At 33.4% G+C, this 24,626-nt stretch overlaps 2 protein-coding genes across 9 annotated transcripts in view; both read left to right on the forward strand.

The window, feature by feature from the left end:
- The first annotated feature begins 4,799 nt into the window (after positions 1-4,799).
- Positions 4,800-9,982, forward strand: LOC143239140 (zinc finger BED domain-containing protein 5-like). Its single transcript, XM_076479988.1, has 3 exons — positions 4,800-5,144; positions 5,415-5,992; positions 9,943-9,982. Exons 1-3 carry the CDS (start codon positions 4,800-4,802, stop codon positions 9,980-9,982), a joined length of 963 nt encoding a protein of 320 aa, XP_076336103.1.
- Positions 9,983-11,461: 1,479 nt separating this feature from the next.
- The window catches only part of DCP2 (decapping mRNA 2), a 215,505-nt gene continuing 202,340 nt past the window's right edge, over positions 11,462-24,626 (forward strand). For 2 of the 8 annotated variants that reach the window (XR_013020373.1, XM_076477851.1), the window contains exons 1-8: positions 11,471-11,579; positions 13,422-13,508; positions 15,024-15,175; positions 16,292-16,419; positions 19,036-19,134; positions 20,160-20,312; positions 21,370-21,482; positions 23,134-23,278. Coding sequence is in view for 7 of the 8 variants with exons in the window: in XM_076477851.1 (XP_076333966.1) it covers positions 13,444-13,508; positions 15,024-15,175; positions 16,292-16,419; positions 19,036-19,134; positions 20,160-20,312; positions 21,370-21,482; positions 23,134-23,278 (855 nt within the window). In the remaining variant the exon portion in view is untranslated. Of the gene's footprint in view, positions 11,580-11,678; positions 11,823-12,184; positions 12,207-13,421; positions 13,509-15,023; positions 15,176-16,291; positions 16,420-19,035; positions 19,135-20,159; positions 20,313-21,369; positions 21,483-23,133; positions 23,279-24,626 lie in introns of those variants that run through there. The other 6 variants (XM_076477860.1, XM_076477904.1, XM_076477895.1 and 3 more) reach the window with 5 other exon arrangements.

Below are 24,626 nucleotides of genomic sequence, written 5' to 3' on the forward strand. Positions count from 1 at the left end.
TTGCTTTTGCAGCTCGATAATTCAGCCACGTTCAAACTCTGTCAACTGTTTAGCCTTTGTCATGTTTTTACCCAATGTAACATAGGAGATGTCAGTGGGAGATGTTCACAACGCTAATGCTTGAACATATATGACTGAATTTCATCACATGTTTACCGATTAACGCTTCGTTTCAGTATGGCCTTAAACTTCTGACCAGCTAATATTTAGGCTAATTTCATAGTGTTTACATTTTCTCTATTAAATGCCAAAAGGTTTTTTTATTTTTATTTTCCCTTTTCTTATTTTCATCTTTCGCAGCTCTACCCAAATAAGTGGTTGAGTCTAACAACGCAAAATGCATATTTTTTCTTTATGTTCATTGTCCTTAAGATTTTGGCTACCAGTGTATATATTGAGTTTTTAAATTGGGAAATAATGAGCGAAATATATTTTTATTCCTCATATTTTTGATATTCCAGAACTCCTGGTAGATAGGTCTGAAGTAAAAGAAAATTCTAGGTGCAAATCGCAGCGTAGAAGTGAGCATATGTCAGTTGGTGTTCTTTGATTTTAAATTAACGGTGTGGGAAGTAGTGTTAGTGTGTTTAGAAAATCGTTCACTTTTTTTTTTTAAATAAATAAAATCAATATTTTGTATTTTACTAATATTTTAACCTAAAAATGTAAACATACTAAGTAAGACTTTTAGGGTTGGCGATGAATTGGACAAACACCTGGGGTGCTGCGGCTCTAGAGGTATGAACAATTTTAAGATAAAATCTTCAAAAATGATAAATATTACCTGTTACCTGCTGCATACAAGGGTGACTGTATTTCATAACTTTCTATAATGACTTGTTTAGTGGCATGCAGTTATGGAGTATGTTAGACATCTGTGTTTAAGTACGTTTATTACTTGTTTGTTTAACTTCATGAGTTTTTTAAAATTTTGACAAGAGTAGATGGGTTTTTGTAGATGTCAAAAATAAAAAGAGTATTGCTAAATCCACTGATTTGAGATCCATTAAAGTAGGCTTAGCCCATTGTCAAAGTTGATGCGAACATGGGTAAGTCTTGGTATTTACACGTTTTTTGTTACCCCTGAATTGTATCGCAGTAGTATTTTATTTTACCAGTTATTAATGTACAAAAATATAATTAATTTTAATAGACTTTGGATAATTATTTCAGTTGTTTTATCCAGCGGTAAAATATGCACAATTAATTCTTATGGACATGAGGTGATCATTTTTCCTTGTTGAAATTAGCACATTGGCACCTTCTCGCATCGTTTAAACTACACTTTAAAAGTTGGAAGTTTCTTAGAGGATTTAGTGGTCAGTATAACGTTCGAAATAGCTAATGAAGAGAGCTGACGTTATTTGTATCTATGTAAGAGTGTAATATTATCAAAAATTGTGTATTACCACTTTTAATTTTAAAGTATAGGGTGGCCCGTAAGTCCCTGCCCATCACTATATCTTAGGTATCCAGTGTATCTGTGTGCTGTCCCTCATTCTCGCTGCATAATATTATGCTACGCCATGTTCTGCGAGTTTGTTTTTGGAATTTCGCACGCACAAAGCTACTCGAGGGCTATCTGTACTAGCCGTTCTTAATTTAGCAGTGTAAGACTAGAGGGAAGGCAGCTAGTCATCACCACCCACTGCCAACTCTTAGGGCTACTCTTTTACCAACGAATAGTGAGATTGATCGTCACTTATAACGCCCCCCATGGCTAGGAGAGCGAGCATGTTTGGCGCGACGCGGATGCGAACCCGCGACTCTCAGATTACGAATCGCACGCCTTAACGCGCTTGGCCATGCCGGGCCCACCAATTTTGATTTCATTTCTTTAAGTCGCTCCCTCAATCTTCTTTTGCCCCCACTCACACACTTTTCTCCACACGCAAGGTTTTTTGATTAGATATCACGACTTTTGTCAATACACACGAACAAGTACTCCAAGAAAGAAAATGACACTCGATAGCAACTAACACTAACTTTAAGGTCGCAACCGAATTATTCGAAACGGAACATTAAAGAAGCAACTTTGTAAAATATAGGATGATTTTCCTCTGTACAACAGTTAATTTCCTTAAGAGTAACGCCATGGAATATAGATGAACAGTTTCTTGTCATCAAACACATACACTCGGTACAGCCGTATCAAGAATCATTACTTACGTTAATATCCCGTGATGCTAAATGCTCTTCAATTAGGAGAATTATATGAAAGTTTGCAAATTTGTGCACACATTATCAATCACCAATTAATAATAACCGTCCAACTTTATCTTTCTTTTGAAAACTGGAGTTTCCTTAACCTAATCAATGCTTATGTACTTGCACATTCAAATACGCTATAATTTTGTTGTGGCAAATCCGCCGTATTTAATCCAAATGACAAATGCCCACCTTTACGCTCAGTTGAAGCTGTAATAAAAATTTCAGCTGGTAGTTCACGACTTTCTGCGTAGATGTGAGCAAACATTTTGTCAAAATTGAACGTTTTTTGAATAACTTTATAACACAGCGGCATCTCTACCGACTTACTATGCTAGAAACTGGGTTTATACATCTGTGGTAGACAAAGAACAGATAGCCCATTGTGCATAACTTCAAACAGATGTCACAACATTAAACAAATTCGTACAGGCGACGGATTCCTAGACCAAATATTGTACGTTGCAAAAATTTATTGGTAGATCAAATTTAGGAAAAAAATCGATTAGTTTCCGTGGGAAGAAAGTATTTATATCTCGTTTATACATTAAAGGATTGCCTTGAGGTAAGGGTCCAGTAGAGCACATCCATTGAAAACATGATTTTCATTACTACAGCATGCAAGAAACACTAATTTTCAGCTCAGGTATGCTGACAAATACTTCAATTAATTGTTATCAAAATAAGAATTATTTATTAACACGAACCTTAGACAATAAAAAACTATTCTTTAGTAGAATGTAAGCGTGTTAAAAGCACAAAGCTATACAATGGGCTATCTGTACTGTGTCCATCACAGGCATTGAAACAGGTTTTAGATACAAATCTACAGAGAAAATATGACAGTGGTTAGCTTCCAACTAAATTTATTTATTTTTAATCAGTCTACCAGCCAATTACTGTGAGCTTTCAATCGAAGGCCAACTTTGTTTATAAAGTTCGTGGACATTCCGTATTTCCAACATGTTCCTAGCAGAATAATAGTTTACTTAAATAAGAGACACAAGACCCACAATATCCAAGTGAAATGGAGTATGATACGTGATAGGTTAAGACACGAATGACATCACACTTGCATGTCTTCTTAAAACGTTTAGATTAAGATATACAAATATTTGATTATAGTACACGCATGTGCTTCGAGAAATTTCTAAAAGAAAATACATTTTTATTAGCAGTACAATACAAAACCAATATAAACAATTTATGTAATCATAACATTAGGTTATTTGAAAACGAAAACATACAGGGACAACAGAATTCTATTTTACTATTTAGTTAAATTATTATTTAACCAAATTTATGCGCGAAAAAAACATTTTACTTAAACATTCAAATATCGTTATGAAAACTAGTGGAGAGTAAGCCAGTGGGTAGCGAGTGAATCGCTCGTTTTAAAACAGGTATTCTTTATAATTAAAACAACTCGGTTTTCTTTGGTAGAAAAGCGCACAACAAATATTACAGGCTATTAGAGCCGCTTTTCTTAAATAGTTGGAAAATTTCAACGTTAGAAATTAGTGAAGAAAGCACGTATTTTATACAAGTTGCCTAAATTTTCTGTTGAAGTTAAATACAAAAGAAAAGCTTTTCAAGGCACCAGGCACAAACTTACACACTGCTGCCATCTATTAAGCCAGTGGTTCCCAAACTGGGGGTAATTTAACAATTTACCGGGGGTAATGGAGGGGTGACAGAAAAAAAGTTAAAATTCTGAAAATCAAGAAACCATTGAGGTAGCTGGTATTAGGATTAATGTTAACTTAGTCTTAGTATGTAAAGTTGTAAATTAAACCTATTTTAAGTATGTAATAAAGTTAAACCAAATAACAATAAACATCAAAAACTAATATACAGTAGTAGAAAAGAAAAAAATATGTATCTAAGTGTGTGGTAACCTAAAAGTATTTTGACAAGTATGCTTCAGAACACAAGTCACTCAGTAACCCTGATGACTCATCGACTTGTCCAGTACGCGTCACTCACTGCCTGAGGTTGCCTCTATTTCACACTGTCAGTTTCTATGTGAGCATCAGCCGAGGTAGACAAAACCTGGTATGTATATGTACTGCCCTGTGCAGTATAGTTAGTATTTACCTACTATTACATCATTCCTATGCTGAATAAGCTCTTTTAATGCTATCCAGAATGCCATGAAAAAAATAATAAGTTCACATTGTTCACACTTTTTTATGCAGTTTTTCTTTTTCTGCAGATTAAACAATAAAATGTCTAAAAAGCGCACCTACTCTGACGCGTTTCTTCGCTATGGCTTTGTGAATTTACCTTCTGGTGGAGAGGATCGGCCACAATGTGTAGTATGTCACAAAGTGTTGACAAATGAAAGCCTCAAGCCATCAAAACTCTCAGCTCACCTCCAGAAGTGCCATCCAAATCTTCAAAATGAGGATCAGGCTTATTTTCAGCGCCGGGCTGTAGCACTGAAGAATATCCAGTTCGGTTCATCTGGAATTCAAGCCCAAAAGCTTCAAGCTGCGGTCGAAGCATCTTACTTTGTTGCATATAAAGTTGCCGAACAACAAAAATGCCACACCATTGCAGAGAATCTGATTATGCCTCGTGCATACGAGATGGTAAGCAAGGTATGTGGGGTGGATCAAGCGAGAGTCATATCTCTATCAAACAACACAATCCGCCGACGAGTCGATGACATGGCATCAGATATTATGTCCCAAGTTACAACAGAGATCAAGGAAAGCTCATATAGCAAATTCTCCTTGCAATTTGATGAATCGTGTGACGTAGCCAGTTGTGCTGTTCTCCTTGGGTTCGTTCGTTACGTCCACCAGGACAAGATCAAAGAAGAGTTCCTATTATGCGAAGATCTGCTGACAACCACGAAGGGAGAAGATATCTTCAATATCATCAACAGTTTCTTTACCACGAATGGATTGGATTGGAACAGCGTTCAACAGGTAGGGAGAGATGTTTATATAAAGTCTAGATTAGTATAAATACAATGAATTACATGGCATATAGTCATATAATTTTATTTATTGTACAAGTAGCTGTGGTGAAGCTAATATTTTATACATAATTCACAAAAAAGTATCGTACCTGTCGTACTGAAATACTAAAGTACCAAAATAAATTAAATTAAATTAAAACCATATAATTATAACGCAAAAAATAAGTAAGAATGACTAACTGACGCAATCTATAATATTTTTTCTTTTTTAATCTAGGTCTCCGTCGATGGAGCACCGTCGATGATGGGTCATAATCGTGGATTACGGGGCCTCATACAAGCTGTGAATCCAGAAATTTCTGTAGATCATTGCATCATTCATCGGTACTCTCTTGGATCAAAAAGCCTGCCTGGTAATCTGAAATTAGTGTTTGAAGATGTGTTGAAAATCGTCAATTTCATCAAGTCCAGGGATGTGAATTCGCGCATATTCAGGGAGCTGTGCAAGGAAATGGGAGAGCAGTATCAAGTTCTGCTCTACCACACCGATGTTCGCTGGTTGTCACGCGGCAAAGTTGTACGTCGAGTCATTGAGCTCCGAACGGCTCTTCAGGAATTTCTGAAACAAGAAGAATCTCCTTTTGCTACCAAGTTCACTGATAAGGAGTGGCTTGCTCGACTTTGTTACTTGGCTGACATATTTGCGGAGCTGAACAGTGATAATCTGCAACTCCAGGGCCAAAACACGATTGTTATTGATGCCCATCACAGTGTGACTGCATTTCTGGGAAATCTGAGACTCTGGATTCGAGGCTTGGAGAAAGGAGTGATCGCTCAGTTTCCCTCCCTAGACCAGTTTGTTGAGGAGAATAGTTATGATACTGGATCACTTTTACAGACCATCAACAAAGAGATGAGCGACCATTTGAAGGGGCTTGAAACAAGCATGCAGCACTACTTTCCAGAGAGTGACCTAAAAACAGCCAGTCTTCAGTGGATCATTCATCCCTTTTCTGTACCTGATGAGGCCATTCATGATGATGTTTCCCTGCAAAGGAGGAGTGGATCACAATGCGAGCAAATGAAGTCTTGAAAGTCAAATTCCAAAACCAAAATGCAGATTCCTTTTGGATTTCACAACTAGCTGACTCGCCAATTCTGTCCAAGAGAGCCTTGAAGTTGTTGGTATCATTCTCAACAACGTATCTGTGCGAGAAGGGGTTCTCAACCGTGCTGGGGATGAAAACAAAAAAGAGGACTCGCTTGAATGTTGCAAACGATGCCAGGCTGGCACTTTCAACCACAAAGCCAAGAATTTCTAAACTAGCTTCAAGTATGCAACTCCATCCATCCCACTGATGTTCTTGACATCTTTGGCAATATTCATTAGAAATGCACAATGATCAAATACAATAATTAAAAGTGTAATTCAGTGTAAATAAATTATATAAATAGATTGTAAATAAATAAAGTGTAATAAATAAAGTGCAATATATCTCTAGTTTAATTTAGCCATATATATCAATGTTGAAAACATTTTGTGAAAGGGGTAACATGCTTAATGTGGCATGTTAAATTGGGTAACAAGCTGATAACGTTTGGGAACCACTGTATTAAGCAGTTAAGCTAATTTTTTCTCTTTAACATTTAATCATGTCGTATTTCATATTAACCTTACTAACGGAACGTAATTTAAGGTGTTTTTACGGTTTATTTTAAAAGTTATAAAACCAAGATACGTTCCTACAAACCAATAAACTTAAACAATAACAACTGACACAATAAAATTGACAGGTAATTTATAAACAGGAAACATTACATATTCCACAATGTAGGACTAGAATCACACAGTTGAGTAACACAATTCACCATCAAATCATTATGTGCTGGCTTACAGTAGTCCTGGATCTTGTGACCCACACCTACCAAACACAGAATTGGTAGGTAGAACTACACGTGAATAGTCTCTGGTTTTCTATAAACAATAGACGTATTTTATACAGCCTTAAACAAGAGTGATAATTTATAATGAGATGTTACTATTATAGATGGGAAGCTATACAACACTAAATATTCACTGTAAACATGTGGAACATCAGCTTGTGGAAACATGACCCAATACATGGAAATTAATTAAACAGGAAGAGTTAATTACCAGTGAAGGTAATACATAATATGTTTAGGACACAATATCTGTATATCTAAAGTAATGCATTTTTAATCTTACTGGAGTAAAGCAAGTCTATGAAACAACATACTATAGAAACAATTAACAACAAGATAAATTTATTATTTATGTAAAACAACAACAACTGAACAAACAATATAATCGAGATGTTCTTCGATATAACAAGGACAGTCTGATAGTCTTCGTGCTCAGAAATATCAGTTTCATCTTCCTGAAAATGAAGGAAAGCATTTATCACACAGTTAAACAAAGGTCGTTATACACGCACACACACCTTATCACACAGTTAAACAAAGGTCGTTATACACGCACACACACCTTATCACACAGTTAAACAAAGGTCGTTATACACGCACACACACCTTATCACACAGTTAAACAAAGGTCGTTATACACACACACACACCTTATCACACAGTTAAACAAAGGTCGTTATACACACACACCTTATCACACAGTTAAACAAGGTCGTTATACACACACACCTTATCACACAGTTAAACAAAGGTCGTTATACACACACACACCTTATCACACAGTTAAACAAAGGTCGTTATACACACACACCTTATCACACAGTTAAACAAAGGTCGTTATAGACACACACCTTATCACACAGTTAAACAAAGGTCGTTATACACACACACACACACACTCCTTATCACACAGTTAAACAAGGTCGTTATACACACACACCTTATCACACAGTTAAACAAAGGTCGTTATACACGCACACCTTATCACACAGTTAAACAAAGGTCGTTATACACACACACACACACACACACACACATTATCACACAGTTAAACAAAGGTCGTTATACACGCACACCTTATCACACAGTTAAACAAAGGTCGTTATACACGCACACCTTATCACACAGTTAAACAAAGGTCGTTATAGACAAACACACACACCTTATCACACAGTTAAACAAAGGTCGTTATACACGCACACCTTATCACACAGTTAAACAAAGGTCGTTATACACGCACACCTTATCACACAGTTAAACAAAGGTCGCTATACACACACACACACACACCTTATCACACAGTTAAACAAAGGTCGTTATACACACACACCTTATCACACAGTTAAACAAGGTTGTTATACACACACACACACCTTATCACACAGTTAAACAAGGTTGTTATACACACACACACACCTTATCACACAGTTAAACAAAGGTCGTTATACACGCACACCTTATCACACAGTTAAACAAAGGTCGTTATACACGCACACCTTATCACACAGTTAAACAAAGGTCGTTATACACGCACACCTTATCACACAGTTAAACAAAGGTCATTATAGACACACACCTTATCACACAGTTAAACAAAGGTCGTTATACACACACACATTATCACACAGTTAAACAAGGTTGTTATACACACACACACACCTTATCACACAGTTAAACAAGGTTGTTATACACACACACACACACACCTTATCACACAGTTAAACAAAGGTCGTTATACACACACACCTTATCACACAGTTAAACAAGGTTGTTATACACACACACACACCTTATCACACAGTTAAACAAGGTTGTTATACACACACACACACCTTATCACACAGTTAAACAAAGGTCATTATAGACACACACCTTATCACACAGTTAAACAAAGGTCGTTATACACACACACATTATCACACAGTTAAACAAGGTTGTTATACACACACACCTTATCACACAGTTAAACAAAGGTCGTTATACACACACACACACAGTTAAACAAAGGTCGTTATACACACACACACACCTTATCACACAGTTAAACAAAGGTCGTTATACACGCACACCTTATCACACAGTTAAACAAAGGTAATTATAGACACACACCTTATCACACAGTTAAACAAAGGTCGTTATACACACACACATTATCACACAGTTAAACAAGGTTGTTATACACACCTTATTGTACTAGAATATGTCCTACAATTATGTACCATTATGATAAAGTTCACCAAGGAAAATCTTCAAGTATAACTTCAGTACAATTTTCTTGGCAAGTTTGTTACCAGCAATAATATTATTTTTATATCTTTAACCAAACTTAGGCAGTTCAATGAAAGCATATAAATTGTATCATTAACATGTATTTCAAATTTTAGTTGTCCATTTAATAATGTGTATATAAAATATATGTATGCTTATGCATGTACACTGAAAAATATCAAACCAAATTTATTAATGCCATAAAACATGAAATTCAGAACTAAGTTTAAAATATCTTGGTTGAATACTATTTATAACATTAACACTACATTCCACTGCAGTGAGGGAGGATCCAGGTATTTCAATCTCAGCTTTCTACATGTTTTTATTAATATTATTATTGTTTATTTCTCTGTGGGGAGAGCATCTGATTTGATTACCCATATTAGTCTTTGCCAACCTACCCTCAAATGTAATTATACACCTAAACACTAGTGCATTGTACATTACACACACTGGTAACCTTCTTGGTATAACAAAGGAATATGGGTTCTAAAGCAATAACGTTTATTTTTTCTATACACTTCTCTGGAAAAGTTAAACTTACTTACATAGATAGAAAGTTTATTGAAAAAGTTTCTATTTATTCTCAGGTGGCTGAACAAGTACAGCAAACTTCAGCCAATACTGTGAAATAGTCACTGGGAGTATTTCAAAAGGTGGTCTGTATCACTGCCATTCTGTTTCATTGCAGTCGATGGTACCAAGTATTGCAGGACCTAAGTGCAATATTGCAGCTTTTGTCAATGGTTATGCTATCATCTCATACTAGAAACCGATATTACTCTTACAAAGCAGATAAATTGTTTCTAAGTCTTGTAATAGTTTACACTTCTTAGTAATGGAGCAATTTTTCAAAGTACGTGACTACTCATTACGCAATATCAGGATTTTTAGAAATTTAGTTTCATCGGGGAATTTTGGTCATTTTACAAATAAAAGGTATCTTAATAATTATCAGTGTAACTAATAAAGTAATGAACTACAAACAAATTCACCAACAACTCCGATTACAACATTAATTCAATGAAAAACATTTCATTTGTTTTCGCCCTTTACTTTCTACCACATTATCCATTCCTGATCAATTTGAAAATTTTGTCACATTTGTATGAAAGTAATATAATTTATCAATTAATATTTAATATTGTATCCTTTTAACACCCTCCTAAAATCAGAGGATGAAAAGGCAGAAGATTTATAATTTTTTTTACCAAGTTTGTGAAGCAAGAAAACATATTTTTAAATCCATGCTATTTATTTAATTCCTGTTTTTAAGTTGAACTCACCAGTGATCTTTAACAATATACCTTATTTATTTTGTTCCTAATAACACCTGTGTGTGTATGGATTTATACTGCTAGAATTCAGGGTTCGATATCTGTGGTGGGCAAAGCAGCGATAGCCTCTTTTTTTGTAACTTTGTGCTTAATAACAAACAACAACATCTGCATAAACAATTTATCAAAGAATACTCGAATGGATTAACTGTGTACATCATCCACTAAAGTATTTCCTTATAAACAGTAGCTATCTCAACCATTTTTCATTTATCAGTATTTAGCTTAAGCAACAGTACGATAAAAGTTCAAGGTTCGAGCTACGATATATATTATTATTATTAAATACGTTCCACATTTTCTGCAGTGAGGGAAGTTATAACTTTGCATTCCACTCCTGGGGTTTCTGTCCTGGCCATTCAGTCCGTGTGTTGTACAAAGCACCATTTAATTAAAAATGCCAAACATTTATTGTTCATCTGTAAAACGTTTTTTTTTAAACTATAATGTTTAAAGTGTTTACTAGCTCGTTATTCGACTCTAAATTTCTAATTATATCACTTCGGAATTAGGAGACTAAACTCAAAGTGGATAAAACTTGTACAATTTTCAAAAATGTTAACAAAAACTTGTATAAGACTTTCGCTGTAATTTTTTTCTTCCTAAAGATATTCACATTAGAATTGTTCAAAAGCTTAACATTTCTTATGTTGTTCATGTAGACATATAATTTGTTAATACCAGAATTGATGCAATGAGCTTAAATGCTTTTCTGGCTTTTTGACATTCAACATAAATTGGTGCAAAATCATATATATAAATATGATACCTTAACGAATACATATCGATAGAGGGCGAGCCAATTTAAATCACTTTTTTTTTTTTTTTTAAATAGTAAATCAGAAATGTGTTTTTATTTCCAGTTTTTGCATTAGACTGACATTAGAAAGGTGAAATTAAATGTTTTACTTTTCAATATAACAAAGTGTAAAAGATGCATTAGAGATACGTACATTAATTTAAAATATTATGCTACACGATAATAAGTTAAGCCTAGTGGTATTGCGGCCATTAAGTATTGTTAGAATACAACCTTCAGTTGTCGTGTTAGTATAATGGTATTTCATAGGAAAGTAAGATTATTTGTCATTGGTAGTAGTAGTATTGACGCTTGTTCTAAGGTAGTAACATGGGTAAGCCTGCGATTCTTAAGATAATAACAAAGAATAAATTTATAAAACCTTTAATCTTTTAAATTTAATACTTCTATTAGTATTAGGAGTTAAAGAAGTGAACTAATGTTCAAGACAAGTCAGTTACAAATATTTGTTTTACTTTGTTACTGTTAATATTCTTACGTTAGACTAAGTTGGAGATTTAGTAATTTACTAAATATTTTAAAACGTAAGATTAAGTAGATACATTCATCAACACATTTTTATAAGCATAGTGTTAAGTAACTAAATAGCATATAAGGATTCATATAATTTATAGAAATATAGGCATATTTTGATACACTATATTTGTTTGAATGACAGACTGAGATAGTGGATCTTCTATTATATCTTAATTTAAAAGTAAGTGTAATTCATTTTACATTCGTTGAAAACTTGATTGGGAAACAACTTTACAAATAACAACAAATAATAATAGAAATCATGTGTATTTGAAATCATTGAAGTTACATCTCATTGGAAAGTTATTTAGTGAATATAGGTTGACAGTCACAGAAATTTGAATTAGATAATTATAAATATATGTATTTTAAAGAAAATTATAAATACATTGGTTTGAGAATTCTTCAGTAGATTTATTATCACAAATATATAAAGTCAGTCATAATAGTGTCAGCAAATTTTGGTTATAGCATTTTTTCTTCACTTATACAGTATATAGGTGACCATAGTGACCACAAAACATATTCACACCAACAGTATCTTTGATACTTTGAACTATATATAGGTCCAGCTTATCTCTCTTTGGTTAACCTTTGTTCAGGGTTACTGATGAGAATGGAAATCCTCAAAACTAGCATCACCTAATAATACATGTTGATCAAAGTGTAGCTAGATCTGGATCTTTTGAACTTAGATTTCAAAATTATATTGTTATACTGAGTTTATTTATTACGTGTTAATTATATTAATATTTTATTAAAGGTTGAGAAACACGTGACAGGTCTGAACCTAATATATGACAGTAATATTAAGTAGTGTTATGAATATTAGAGCTTGCGCTTTGTGCATTAACCAAACAACGATTTAGAGCTAAGCTTTAACAGTGGTGTGCTTCACAAATTTTATTGTTTTCTTACAAAGACAGAATATGGTACCTTTAAAGAACAATGGTGATAATAAAACTTTACAGTTAGTGGAAATAACCAGTTATTTTCAATGACACTAATTATTGATGACGAGAAATCCACTTGAAATAAAAATGTATTTCAGAATGGCTGGTATGGGTATTAACACTTTTATTGATAAGGAGAGAACAATGTTTCTACCTTCCTAGGTCATCTTCAGGTTAAGAAAGTTTGCAAGTGACCATTGCTGGATACATCTTAGGGACAAGATGATCTAGAAAGGTAGAAACATTATTCTTTGTGACTATGTTGTCCAAATGTGTAATGTACTTGTGAATTGTATGTTATATGGTTTCAATTTTCAACACAATGCTGAAAGGGTTTTCTAAACATGATTGAATGGTATGTGGTTTCAATTTTCAACACAATGCCTAAAGGGTTTTCTAAACATGATTTTCTTGTGTTATAGTATTATTATTAATTCATTTAGATCATCAGTAAAGAACTGGAAAATGTTGGAATCACATCCTGGATTTGAAGTATCTATTCCATTAGCTACTTTGGATGATCTTGGAAGGTAAGACACAAGGCATATGTTTACATGAAGGTAGGGCACAAGGTCTGTCTTTTGGTTTGTACATGTGTGTTTACATGAAGGTAGGCACAAGGTCTGTCTTTTGGTTTGTACGTGTGTGTTTACATGAAGGTAGGGCACAAGGTCTGTCTTTTGGTTTGTACGTGTGTGTTTACATGAAGGTAGGGGACAAGGTCTGTCTTCTGGTTTGTACGTGTGTGTTTACATGAAGGTAGGGCACAAGATCTGTTTTTTGGTTTGTACGTGTGTGTTTACATGAAGGTAGGGCACAAGGTCTGTCTTCTGGTTTGTACATGTGTGTTTACATGAAGGTAGGGCACAAGGTCTGTCTTTTGGTTTGTACGTGTGTGTTTACATGAAGGTAGGGCACAAGGTCTGTTTTTTGGTTTGTACGTGTGTGTTTACATGAAGGTAGGGCACAAGGTCTGTCTTCTGGTTTGTACATGTGTGTTTACATGAAGGTAAACAGCAAGACCTGTCTTCTGGTTTGCGAGTGAGTTGCTTACATGAAGGTAGAACAAGGTCTGTTTTCTGGCTTGTACATATGTGTTTATATTGTAAAGTAAGTGACCAGAGTAACAGGAATTGTATCTTCACTACTGAAGAAGGGTTTATAATATAATAATATGTATGAATATAAGTTGACTTTTTCTACCAGTTTTTAGTTATGCGATACAATTTTCAAAAATTGTATTAGGAATTAATTAATTTAAAAGAGCTATAGATCAATTTTGGTTTTCAGTTAACACAAATCTGGAATTCTCATATTCAGAGCTATGGTATTATTGTCATGAATTGTTTATTTCATACATGTACCTTATGGTTTTTATCAGTGTTGTGATTCACAACATACGGTTATAGACTGATTAAAACCATTGTTAGCTTCTGGTTCTTAACACAATTATCTTAAGATTTATTCATTTAAATCTTTTTAGAATGATAGAATCGGTCACTACATTATGACCTTACTAGTTAAGAAGAAAACACTATTAACATTTGTGTAGTTCATGAAAGTTTGTTATTCTATATTAATATAGGTTTTAATACTTCAAACACATTTTAGAATTATAAAAATCAATATTATTTATAATAATACATAAAACTATGGATCCAGAAACCATATATTGATGAACGTGTGTAAAGGTATACATCCAGAAGCAACAGTTTGGTATTTATGAATGTGTATAAAGGTATATGTACATCCAGAAGCAACAGTTTGCTAATTCTTATCATTTGAACTATGTTTTGAAGTTAAGACCTGGTGATACTATTGATTCATTCATCCTGTTATCATCAGCAGTTTCTCATAAGGATTAAACATTTCTTTAAGTGTGTGATTTTAATATATCTGCTCTTTTATTGAAGTAACTTGAAGACAGTTTTGTGGTGATTAGACGAGTTATGACCTGGATGTAAGATGTTTAGATTTATTAGGTAAAAAGTGTTAATTGTTGATACCAGATTATAGATTGAAAGATCTCTTTCTCACATTTCTAGCCGATTTATTATCAATGTACCAGAAGAGGAAAGAAATGACCTAGTTAGAATCTGTTTCCAGATTGAGTTAGCACATTGGTTTTATCTTGACTTTTACTGTAGTGAGAATCCAAATCTCCATCAGTGTAACATGAAAGAGTTCACTCATCAAAGTATCCTTACCATTCGTTTTGTCAACTGTTTTAGTTAAGTGCTGTTAACATAGAAGTTTATCTTATTAAACTTATCATAGAGGTAATAGTTTTTCTCACAGTTGAGTACTGAATACATATTGGTAAACTGTGTTTTGTATGTGTTTTTCTCACAGTTGAGTACTGAATACATATTGGTAAATTGTGTTTTGTATGTGTTTTTCTCACAGTTGAGTACTGAATACATATTGGTAAACTGTGTTTTGTATGTGTTTCTTCAACAGTGCTACAAAACTATTCACAGTTTGTACCACAAAATGTATCAAATAAACAACAATTTAAATTAGTATTTCTTGTTGACAAAAACGTTTTTGGTGGCTTCAGTTAATGAAACATGTCGTTAGCTAGCAGATGAGAACGTTCCTGGTGGTTTTAGTTAATGAAATATCTCGTTAGCTAGCAGACGAGAACGTTCCTGGTGGTTTTAGTTAATGAAACATGTTAGCTAGCAGATTAGAATGTTCCTGGTGGTTTTAGTTAATCAAACATGTTGTTAGCTAGCAGACGAGAATGTTCCTGGTGGTTTCAGTTAATCAAACATGTCGTTAGCTAGCAGACGAGAACGTTCCAACTTTATAATGTTTTACTCATTATTTGAAACTAAGTTTGTGAATTATTCCAGGAAAAACAGTTTGTGCTTTAGATAAAATAAATATTCAGTATTTGACTGGTTTGTGCTTTAGATAAAATAAATATTCAGTATTTGACTGGTTTGTGCTTTAGATAAAATAAATATTCAGTATTTGACTGGTTTGTGCAATTTTAATTATCAAGGTTTCTAATTAAAATTGATATTTTTATATTATAACTTACAGAACTAATTTATTTAAAACATGAGTGCTTGAACCAGTTACAAAATATCATAAGAAACATTTTTGTAGTGAAAAAAAACACCACCTTCTCTTAAGACACAAAATTCCACAGCATAGCAATGCTTGTGAAAGTTCAGAACTAAAACTTGACCATATGTGAATAATCACTTACTGTGTAATGTGAGCTTGTGCTGTTTATATTGCACAATTTATTACTCATAGCATTCATGTCAAATTACCTGTAATTTTCCTTACGTTCATGTAGTATTTAATCATATACCATTTTTGAAAGAACATGCCCAGAATACGGATGACATTTTAGAGTCATGGAAGATGTATAAGATGGCTGTTCCAACATATGGGGCTATTCTTCTTGATGAAAATATGGAATATGTTAGTACAAGTAAATATTGTAAATTATGTGACTTGTCAAAGTTCCACAGGAATACTTTTCATTATTCATTAATTTACTGTTCATCATTATGGTAGGTTTTTATTGATAGATTGCACAGAATATTAAAGTTCCATAGAATTTGTGGATTCAATATAATTGTTTATTGTTACAGGATTTTGTGATTCAAGATTTCTTGGGTTAACTGTTCATTGTTTTCTTTATTTTTCTGTTTTTATATTTGTGATTAACAGAATACTTTTTATTTTGTTTGAATGAAATTTAGGATTTTTATTTCATCATTTGATTTTAGCGAGGAATTTAAAATTAGATTTTGTGGGTTTTTTTAAATAAAAGTAATGATGACAGAAGTATTAAAAATGTGAAACTAATTCCTTATGTGCACAGCCAGACGAAAGGCAAAATTTATAAAATTTCAGGCTAATAAAAGTAAGTATGAAAAACCACTTCAGAAATAATTACTTAATATTCAAAGTAATAGGTCTCTGGAGATGTTTGTTAACACTTAATCAAGCAGATTTCATTCGTAAATTTCCAGTTCAGGTTTCAATGTCACTTGTGTTTTGGTACTACAGTTTGCTCATTGATAAACATGCAACAATATCAGCTTCAAATATTCTGTGGAGCTATGGGACATAATTATGTGTTGAAGATTTTATGCTTACTTGAGCTAACATGTTATTGGTGGTATATACACATCTTTCTCTCCTAATTTCTATTTCTAATTCTATACTTATTGCTGTTCTTTATTTCTTATGTGAAACTAGCAAATGGAGGTTAAGACTGGTTGACAGTGTATCCCCACCTCAATGAGGGTCTTACTTCAACAGTCACCTCCAAACCCTAGGGTACATTTTATAATCACACATTGTAGCTTTTACCCTAGGATCTTTTCAGTTGATACATGGTTCTTGTTTAATTTTTTGATTTGGTTTGTTTTTGAATTAAAATAATAAATTATACATTGTTGTTTTGTACATCTAGTTTCTACTTATTTTCCTTATTTTTACAGTAAACGTAGATTTCTACCCTAGATTTATTACCTTTATGGTTTAACAACGACAATGATATTCTGTCTAAATATTATGATACAGATTTATTCAACTGATTCTTAGATTTTATAGTAACAAATCTATTCTATTGTTGGTAACATTTAACAAATAAGTTATGCCTTGGTTTCTAGAATAGCGATCTATGTAGTCTATTGGTGAGATTGAAATAACATTGTGGATTCAAACACATTGAATATAGCCTACATTTAATACTTTATTGTTTGTAATTATTAGTATTTTTCAGTAGAATTTCTCTGATTTTACTTTCTTTGTAATTATTTAATACATTTTTGTATTTATTACAGAATAATTTTATGTAAAGTTTTTTATTATATCCATTAACTATTAATTTTCATATCAGTGTATCAACATTATTAATAAAATATTGTAATTTATTTCAAATTTTACAATATCTGAATAACTGTGAAGTTATAATCTTCATAATAGATGGGTATTATACATTACTATGCAAGGAGGGTAAATCACATCTGAATAACTGTGAAGTTATTAAATTATTCTGTAATAAATACAAAAATACACTAAATAAATACAAAGAAAGTAAAATCATAGAAATTTTGCTGAAAATTGCTAATAATACTTGTTAGTTAAAAATAAGGTCATTTAAGAACTTGGCTCTGGTTTGTGCAGACGTACACCTTGAGCTGTACATAAAAGCATGACAGTCACAGTAAACTTAGTGTGTTGATATGGTTCAATGTCGTGTTAATTACCATATTGGAGGCAGGAATGCTAACATAAAGAGATAAGTTTCATCTTGCTTACCTCCAAATGGTAGTAACTTATTTCTTTATTTTCTATTTTTATTTTTATCTTATTCTTATTTTAACTTGGGAGAGCAGTCCAGTCACCTTCCCACAACTGTCTGCAGGCAGTGAAGGGTGATATAGACGTGGGACATTGTGGGCTTGAGCACCCACATCTCGGTCTCCTAATTTCTAGTCTAATTGTGTCTTATGTGAGACTGGTGAATTGGAGGTTAAGACTGATAGATGGCGTATCCCCATTGCAATGTGGGTCCTACTTCTTCAATCACCTCTAATGCCTAGGATACATTTTATAATCCCATGTTGTAACTTGTGCCCTAGGATCCTTTTAAAAGTATGCAGCACATTTTGTTTAATTTTAATGTGTTTTATGTTGGCTTTTGAAAATTATGGCTACACACATACACTTGTATAACAGTAATAAAACATATAGAAATATCCAAAATCATCATGAAAGATGATTAACTAAAAATAACTTATAATAAATAATACTAAATTAACTTCATTTGATATTTACAACACTGCTTGGTTTGCTGCAGGGATGGGTTGTATACTTCCAACCAGTTTAACACACACTGATAGGCTGAATGATATTCAAATATTTTTATATGGAGTTAAACACTATTTTTTGTTTTAAATATCCCTAAGGCTGGTTTATAGTCTGTAAACAAGGTAACACAGAAAATATTCCGTAGATGTTACAGGAGGAGCTTGTCTACACTGATTCTTATCCAAGTGTTGTATTTAACACTTTCTGTAGGTACTACTTGTTCAGAGTTATTGGGCCAAAGCCAGCTGGGGGTTTCCTAAAGGGAAGGTGAACGAGGAGGAACAACCTCACGATTGTGCTGTGAGAGAGGTACATTTTATTTAATATAAATCCCACGATTGTGCTGTGAGAGAGGTACATTTTATTTAGTATAAACCCCACGATTGTGCTGTGAGAGAGGTACATTTTATTTAATATAAATCCCACGATTGTGCTGTGAGAGAGGTACATTTTATTTAATATAAACCCCACGATCGTGTTGTGAGAGAGGTACATTTTATTTAATATAAACCCCACAATCGTGTTGTGAGAGAGGTACATTTTATTTAATATAAATCCCACGATTGTGCTGCGAGAGAGGTACATTTTATTTAATATAAACCCCACTATTGTGCTGTGAGAGAGGTACATTTTATTTAATTATATTTAATATAGTTTATATATATCTACTATAAAAGCTATTATATCCATTTAATTTAATGTTCATCATGTATATTTCAAATATTTCACTCTTTTATTCTCTCTCATGGTTTTGAGTAATTCAGAGGTCTTATGACACTAAATATTGGATTTTGGTAATAAAAGTGAGCAGAATGCGGGTATTCAGTTGTGTAGATTTGTTTAAGAACAACCAAAAACAAATATTTCTAATTTTAGATGTGACTTTTCAATTTGCATTAGAAATATTTACGTCTATAATCAGACAGTCGAGCATATCATTTGAAACTTGGGTTCAAGTTTATTTCATATTCATGCTGTGAAATGAAACAATATTTTTTCACAATTAAAATCTGTTTCACAGGTATAGATTGATACTCTAAGACTTGTTTGTTTGTTTAATAATAACAGTAGCATGTTATATTCAGTTTCACAGTGTATGTGTAATACATAAACAAATGGTTTAAGTTGTTTAGTAGTTGCTGCAGACTAAGAGCTACCAGTGTTAAACTTTCAAAAACATTTATGTAAAGCCTGTCAACCTTAAATTTTTTTTTCGTTATCTGTTGGAAAACTTAAATTTTATGTGTTATTTCCTTACATTATATAGACAGATAAATATGTTGTATTAAAGTTAAGATAACTCAGTTTTTTCAATTTACTTTCATATATTTTAGGTTCTAGAAGAAACTGGTTTTGATATAAGTAAACTAATAGACAAGAACGACTTCATAGAACACGTTGTTCACGATAGACTTGTCCGTTTATATGTAATTACGGGAATTCCTCGAGATACCAAGTTTCAACCAAAAACGAGAAAAGAAATAAAGGTAATTTCTTTTAGTTGGAATTTGTAAATAAACTTTTGGATAAGTTTGTATTATTATGTTCATGTTTGGAACAACATGATGTATTATGTTAAAGTGTAAGATTTATATTTTCTGTCCTTGTCAAGAAGCCTTCACTTATTCTCAGTGGCTTGGAGGTAAGTCTGGGTTTTTATACCATTGGTGGGCACAACACCTTTTGCCTGCTGTTTAGTTCAGCATCTTGAAGCTGTTGTAGACTTAATATCTTTAAGACGTTTTCAGATATTAAATACTTGCTGTTTCAGATAACTGAGTAGTGTTCTGATGTGGGTACCAGAGCCACGATTGTTTGTTTGGTAAAATATATTTAACTCTAAATGTATGTTTTCATTAGCGAGTATAAAGTTAACAGATTATGTGGTATATGTGTTTACTGATACAGGTAAAACATTAGTGTTAGCATAAGAACTTGTATAGACTAAATGTTAACTCTACAACAATCTGAAGTTTTACTACCATGCAAAAATGGTAATGGAACATAATTATGGACATAGTATTAATCAAAGGTCTGAAGGCAAATTGAATAATCTTTAAACTCTATGCTGAAAACGTTTGAGTTTCTTGAAGACTTAAGCTCTAATATAATAGCTTACAAGTTGGTTTGGGTGACAAGAGCAAATTTGAACTGTGTTGTAGTAATAATGACTAAATTAATTAGTGTTTGTTGGTAATACTGAACACCGTGTGTGTCATACCCGTATTTACTTAGTAAAGATTATTGTATATATATATATATATATACATTTTGTTTTTTAAGATTCTAACATAAACAAGTTAATTTGTGGAATAATACACACACTTTTATTGATATTGTGTTAGATTTCTATTTACAAACTTTTAGGCTTTTTATGAAAGATTGCTTCAGGTGTTCAATAAAGACTGGTAATAAAGGTTCTGGTAAGAGAACTGAAAGATTGCAAGTGAAAAAGAGGGAATTTGATTTGTCCATCTATAATTTTACACTTGCAGGTATTTTAGTGTATTGTGCATGGTTATGTAAAGTTTTTGTGACTTTCAGAGCATAAGCTGGTTCCATATTAGTGATTTACCTTCTCACAAGAAAGATTTAGCTCCAAAAACCAACCTTGGGATGGGTCCAAATACCTTCTTTATGGTGATGCCGTTTATAAAGTAAGTAAACCTGTAGTTCACAAATTACTTCCTTTCATTAAAAGTTCCTGGGTGAAGAAACATAGATTGAACTAATACCATTTGATTTAAAAGAAGTGACTTCTGATAGGTGTCTTCTTTCTGATGAGGTCCAGTTTATTTAGTATTAGATAACACCATTAACGGTGATTTCTCCTATGATAGTCCACCAAGAACATCATCATCTCGGCTAATATAAAGATGATTTAGTAGCGTTTAATATTAATGTTTTAACCAAGTCATGTTTTGGTTTCATGAAACTGTTTTGCAGCATTAATCTGCATTGTGTTGTGTGTTTCTCGAGATTACTAACTACTGAAGCTGTGTGTGTGCATATTACAAGTTTGTTTCTCAGGTTTACTAACCAGTGAAGCTGTGTGTGCATGTTACAAGTTTGTTTCTCAGGTTTACTAACCAGTGGAGCTGTGTGTGTGTGTATTACAAGTTTGTTTCTCGGGACTACTAACTAGTGAAGCTGTGTGTGTGTATTACAAGTTTGTTTCTTGGGATTACTAACTAGTGAAGCTGTGCGTGCGTGCGTGTATTACAAGTTTGTTTCTTGGGATTACTAACTAGTGAAGCTGTGTGTGTGTGCATGTATTACAAGTTTGTTTCTCGGGATTACTAACCAGTGATGCTGTGTGTGTGTGTATTACAAGTTTGTTTCTTGGGATTACTCACCAGTGGAGCTGTGTGTGTGTATTACAAGTTTGTTTCTCGGGATTACTCACCACTGAAGCTGTGTGTGTGTATTACAAGTTTGTTTCTCGGGATTACTAACTACTGAAGGTGTGTGTGTGCATTACAAGTTTGTTTCTCGGGACTACTAACTAGTGAAGCTGTGTGTGTGTATTACAAGTTTGTTTCTCAGGATTACTAATTAGTGAAGCTGTGTGTATTACAAGTTTGTTTCTCATGATTACTAACCAGTGAAGCTGTGCGTGCGTGCATGTATTACAAGTTTGTTTCTCGGGATTACTAACCAGTGATACTGTGTGTGTGTATATTACATGTTTGTTTCTCGGGACTACTAACTAGTGAAGCTGTGTGTGTGTATTACAAGTTTGTTTCTTGGGATTACTAACTAGTGAAGCTGTGCGTGCGTGCATGTATTACAAGTTTGTTTCTCAAGATTACTAACCAGTGAAGCTGTGCGTGCGTGCATGTATTACAAGTTTGTTTCTCGGGATTACTAACTAGTGAAGCTGTGTGTGTGTGTATTACAAGTTTGTTTCTCAGGATTACTAATTAGTGAAGCTGTGTGTGTGTATTACAAGTTTGTTTCTCGGGATTACTAACCAGTGAAGCTGTGTGTGCGTGCATGTATTACAAGTTTGTTTCTCGGGATTACTAACCAGTGATGCTGTGTGTGTGTGTATTACATGTTTGTTTCTCGGGATTACTAACCAGTGATGCCTGTGTGTGTGTATTATAAGTTTGTTTCTTGGGATTAATAACCAGTGATGCTGTGTGTGTGTACATGCTCATTATAATTTTGTTTCTTGAAATTACTAACCAGTGAAGCTGTGTGCATGCATGCTTGTTATAATTTTGTTTCTTGGAGTTACTAACTTGTGAAGCAGTGTGTTTATGATGACCTTAATAGTTTTGTTTGCTGCTTCATTGTATAAAGGCCATTGAGAAAGTGGATCTGTTATAAACAACAAAGGCTGTTTCAAGAACAACATAATGGAGCCAAAACCAACCAGACAAGAAATAAAAAAACTGCAGAAATTATAAAACAAAAGCAACAACAAGTTTATGCCCAAATATTTCAGGTAGAGAATGTGTTTACATATAATAGCTTTTATTTTGTGTAAATTCTGATCTTGAATGGAATTATGGGACACTTTGATTGTATGATATTAAAACATACAAACAAGTTTGTTTATTCATATTTGTTGTAATTACTTGTTTTCATTAGTAAAAAAGTTCATAAAGGTAATATGTATCACGTGAGAAACGTATTATATCTTAATAGAAATTAATGTGAATAACAATGAACCTTGCATAAAAAGGTTAATTCTGAATGATAACTTTCCTCCACGTCTAGTTTAGCTGTTGTCTGTTGTGCTGAGAGCTGTGAACCTCACTGCAAACTTCTTTTGGCCTGACCATATTCTTAATACAGAATTTTTTTTCACTGAGTTTGTTCCCAGTTAAGCACCCTTCTCGTTGATGATTCATGTGAACCACAAGCTTTCTGTCTTTTGGTCTTACCTCATCCCATCTGTTTATCTTCCTCTTTGTTGCCTTCCTTGGATCCTTTTATAGGATCAATCTTGAATTCTTTATTCACTTAGCAACCAGATCCTCCTCCTCCTCTTCCCAGTGTTTCTCCTCTCTTGCTTCAAATATACATGTCACTATTTCATCAAAGGATATCATGTTTGATCTATTGCCTATTGAGCTGAGATCTTATTATTTTCCCACTTTATTCATTTACCAACGTAAGTAGTGCATGTATCCATGTGGGTTACCTTTCATACTCTCAACTATCCTTCCTGGTAATCTTATTTAATAGTGATTTGTTGGTCTCTCTTATTACTAACTACTGGGTGGTGCTATCTGCGACATTTCATCTTAACATGGTGTTTTCTTCCCCTGTACTCTTCACTTTATTTTCTTATGTCCCCCTCTTTGCATATCCTGGCATATCCCTTTATACTCTTGGGTCCTTCTTATCTAAGGACCCATTTCCTTCTCTTATTGGATGGATCTGTAAACTTCTCCAATTGGTATATGCCTTTTTGGATGTGGATACCTGCAGGCTATTTTCATTTCTTCACATCAGATTTGTCAAATTATTTATTCCCTTTGTCATCTGTTGTACAAGACACTATAGGCTTGCATGTGGACTCCACCCCATACCTTTGTCTCACATTATCTTCACCATCTATCTGTTTTATCTCCTTTCTTTGGTCATTCTTTTGGTGATCCACCATCTCTAGATGGGAAACTTCATTATGATTTTTCTGTAGGATCCCATATGGTTACTGGTGTTGCCATGCGAGATACACTTACCCAAAATTTGCATTGAGCTAAAAACACAAAGTGGTTCAAGCATCTGCCCTGGCTTTGCCAGTGCACACTGCAAGATGGGGTGTTCCCCAAGACATATAATTC

The sequence above is a fragment of the Tachypleus tridentatus genome, chromosome 2 (assembly GCF_004210375.1).
Source record: "Tachypleus tridentatus isolate NWPU-2018 chromosome 2, ASM421037v1, whole genome shotgun sequence".
Lineage (NCBI taxonomy): Eukaryota > Metazoa > Arthropoda > Merostomata > Xiphosura > Limulidae > Tachypleus > Tachypleus tridentatus.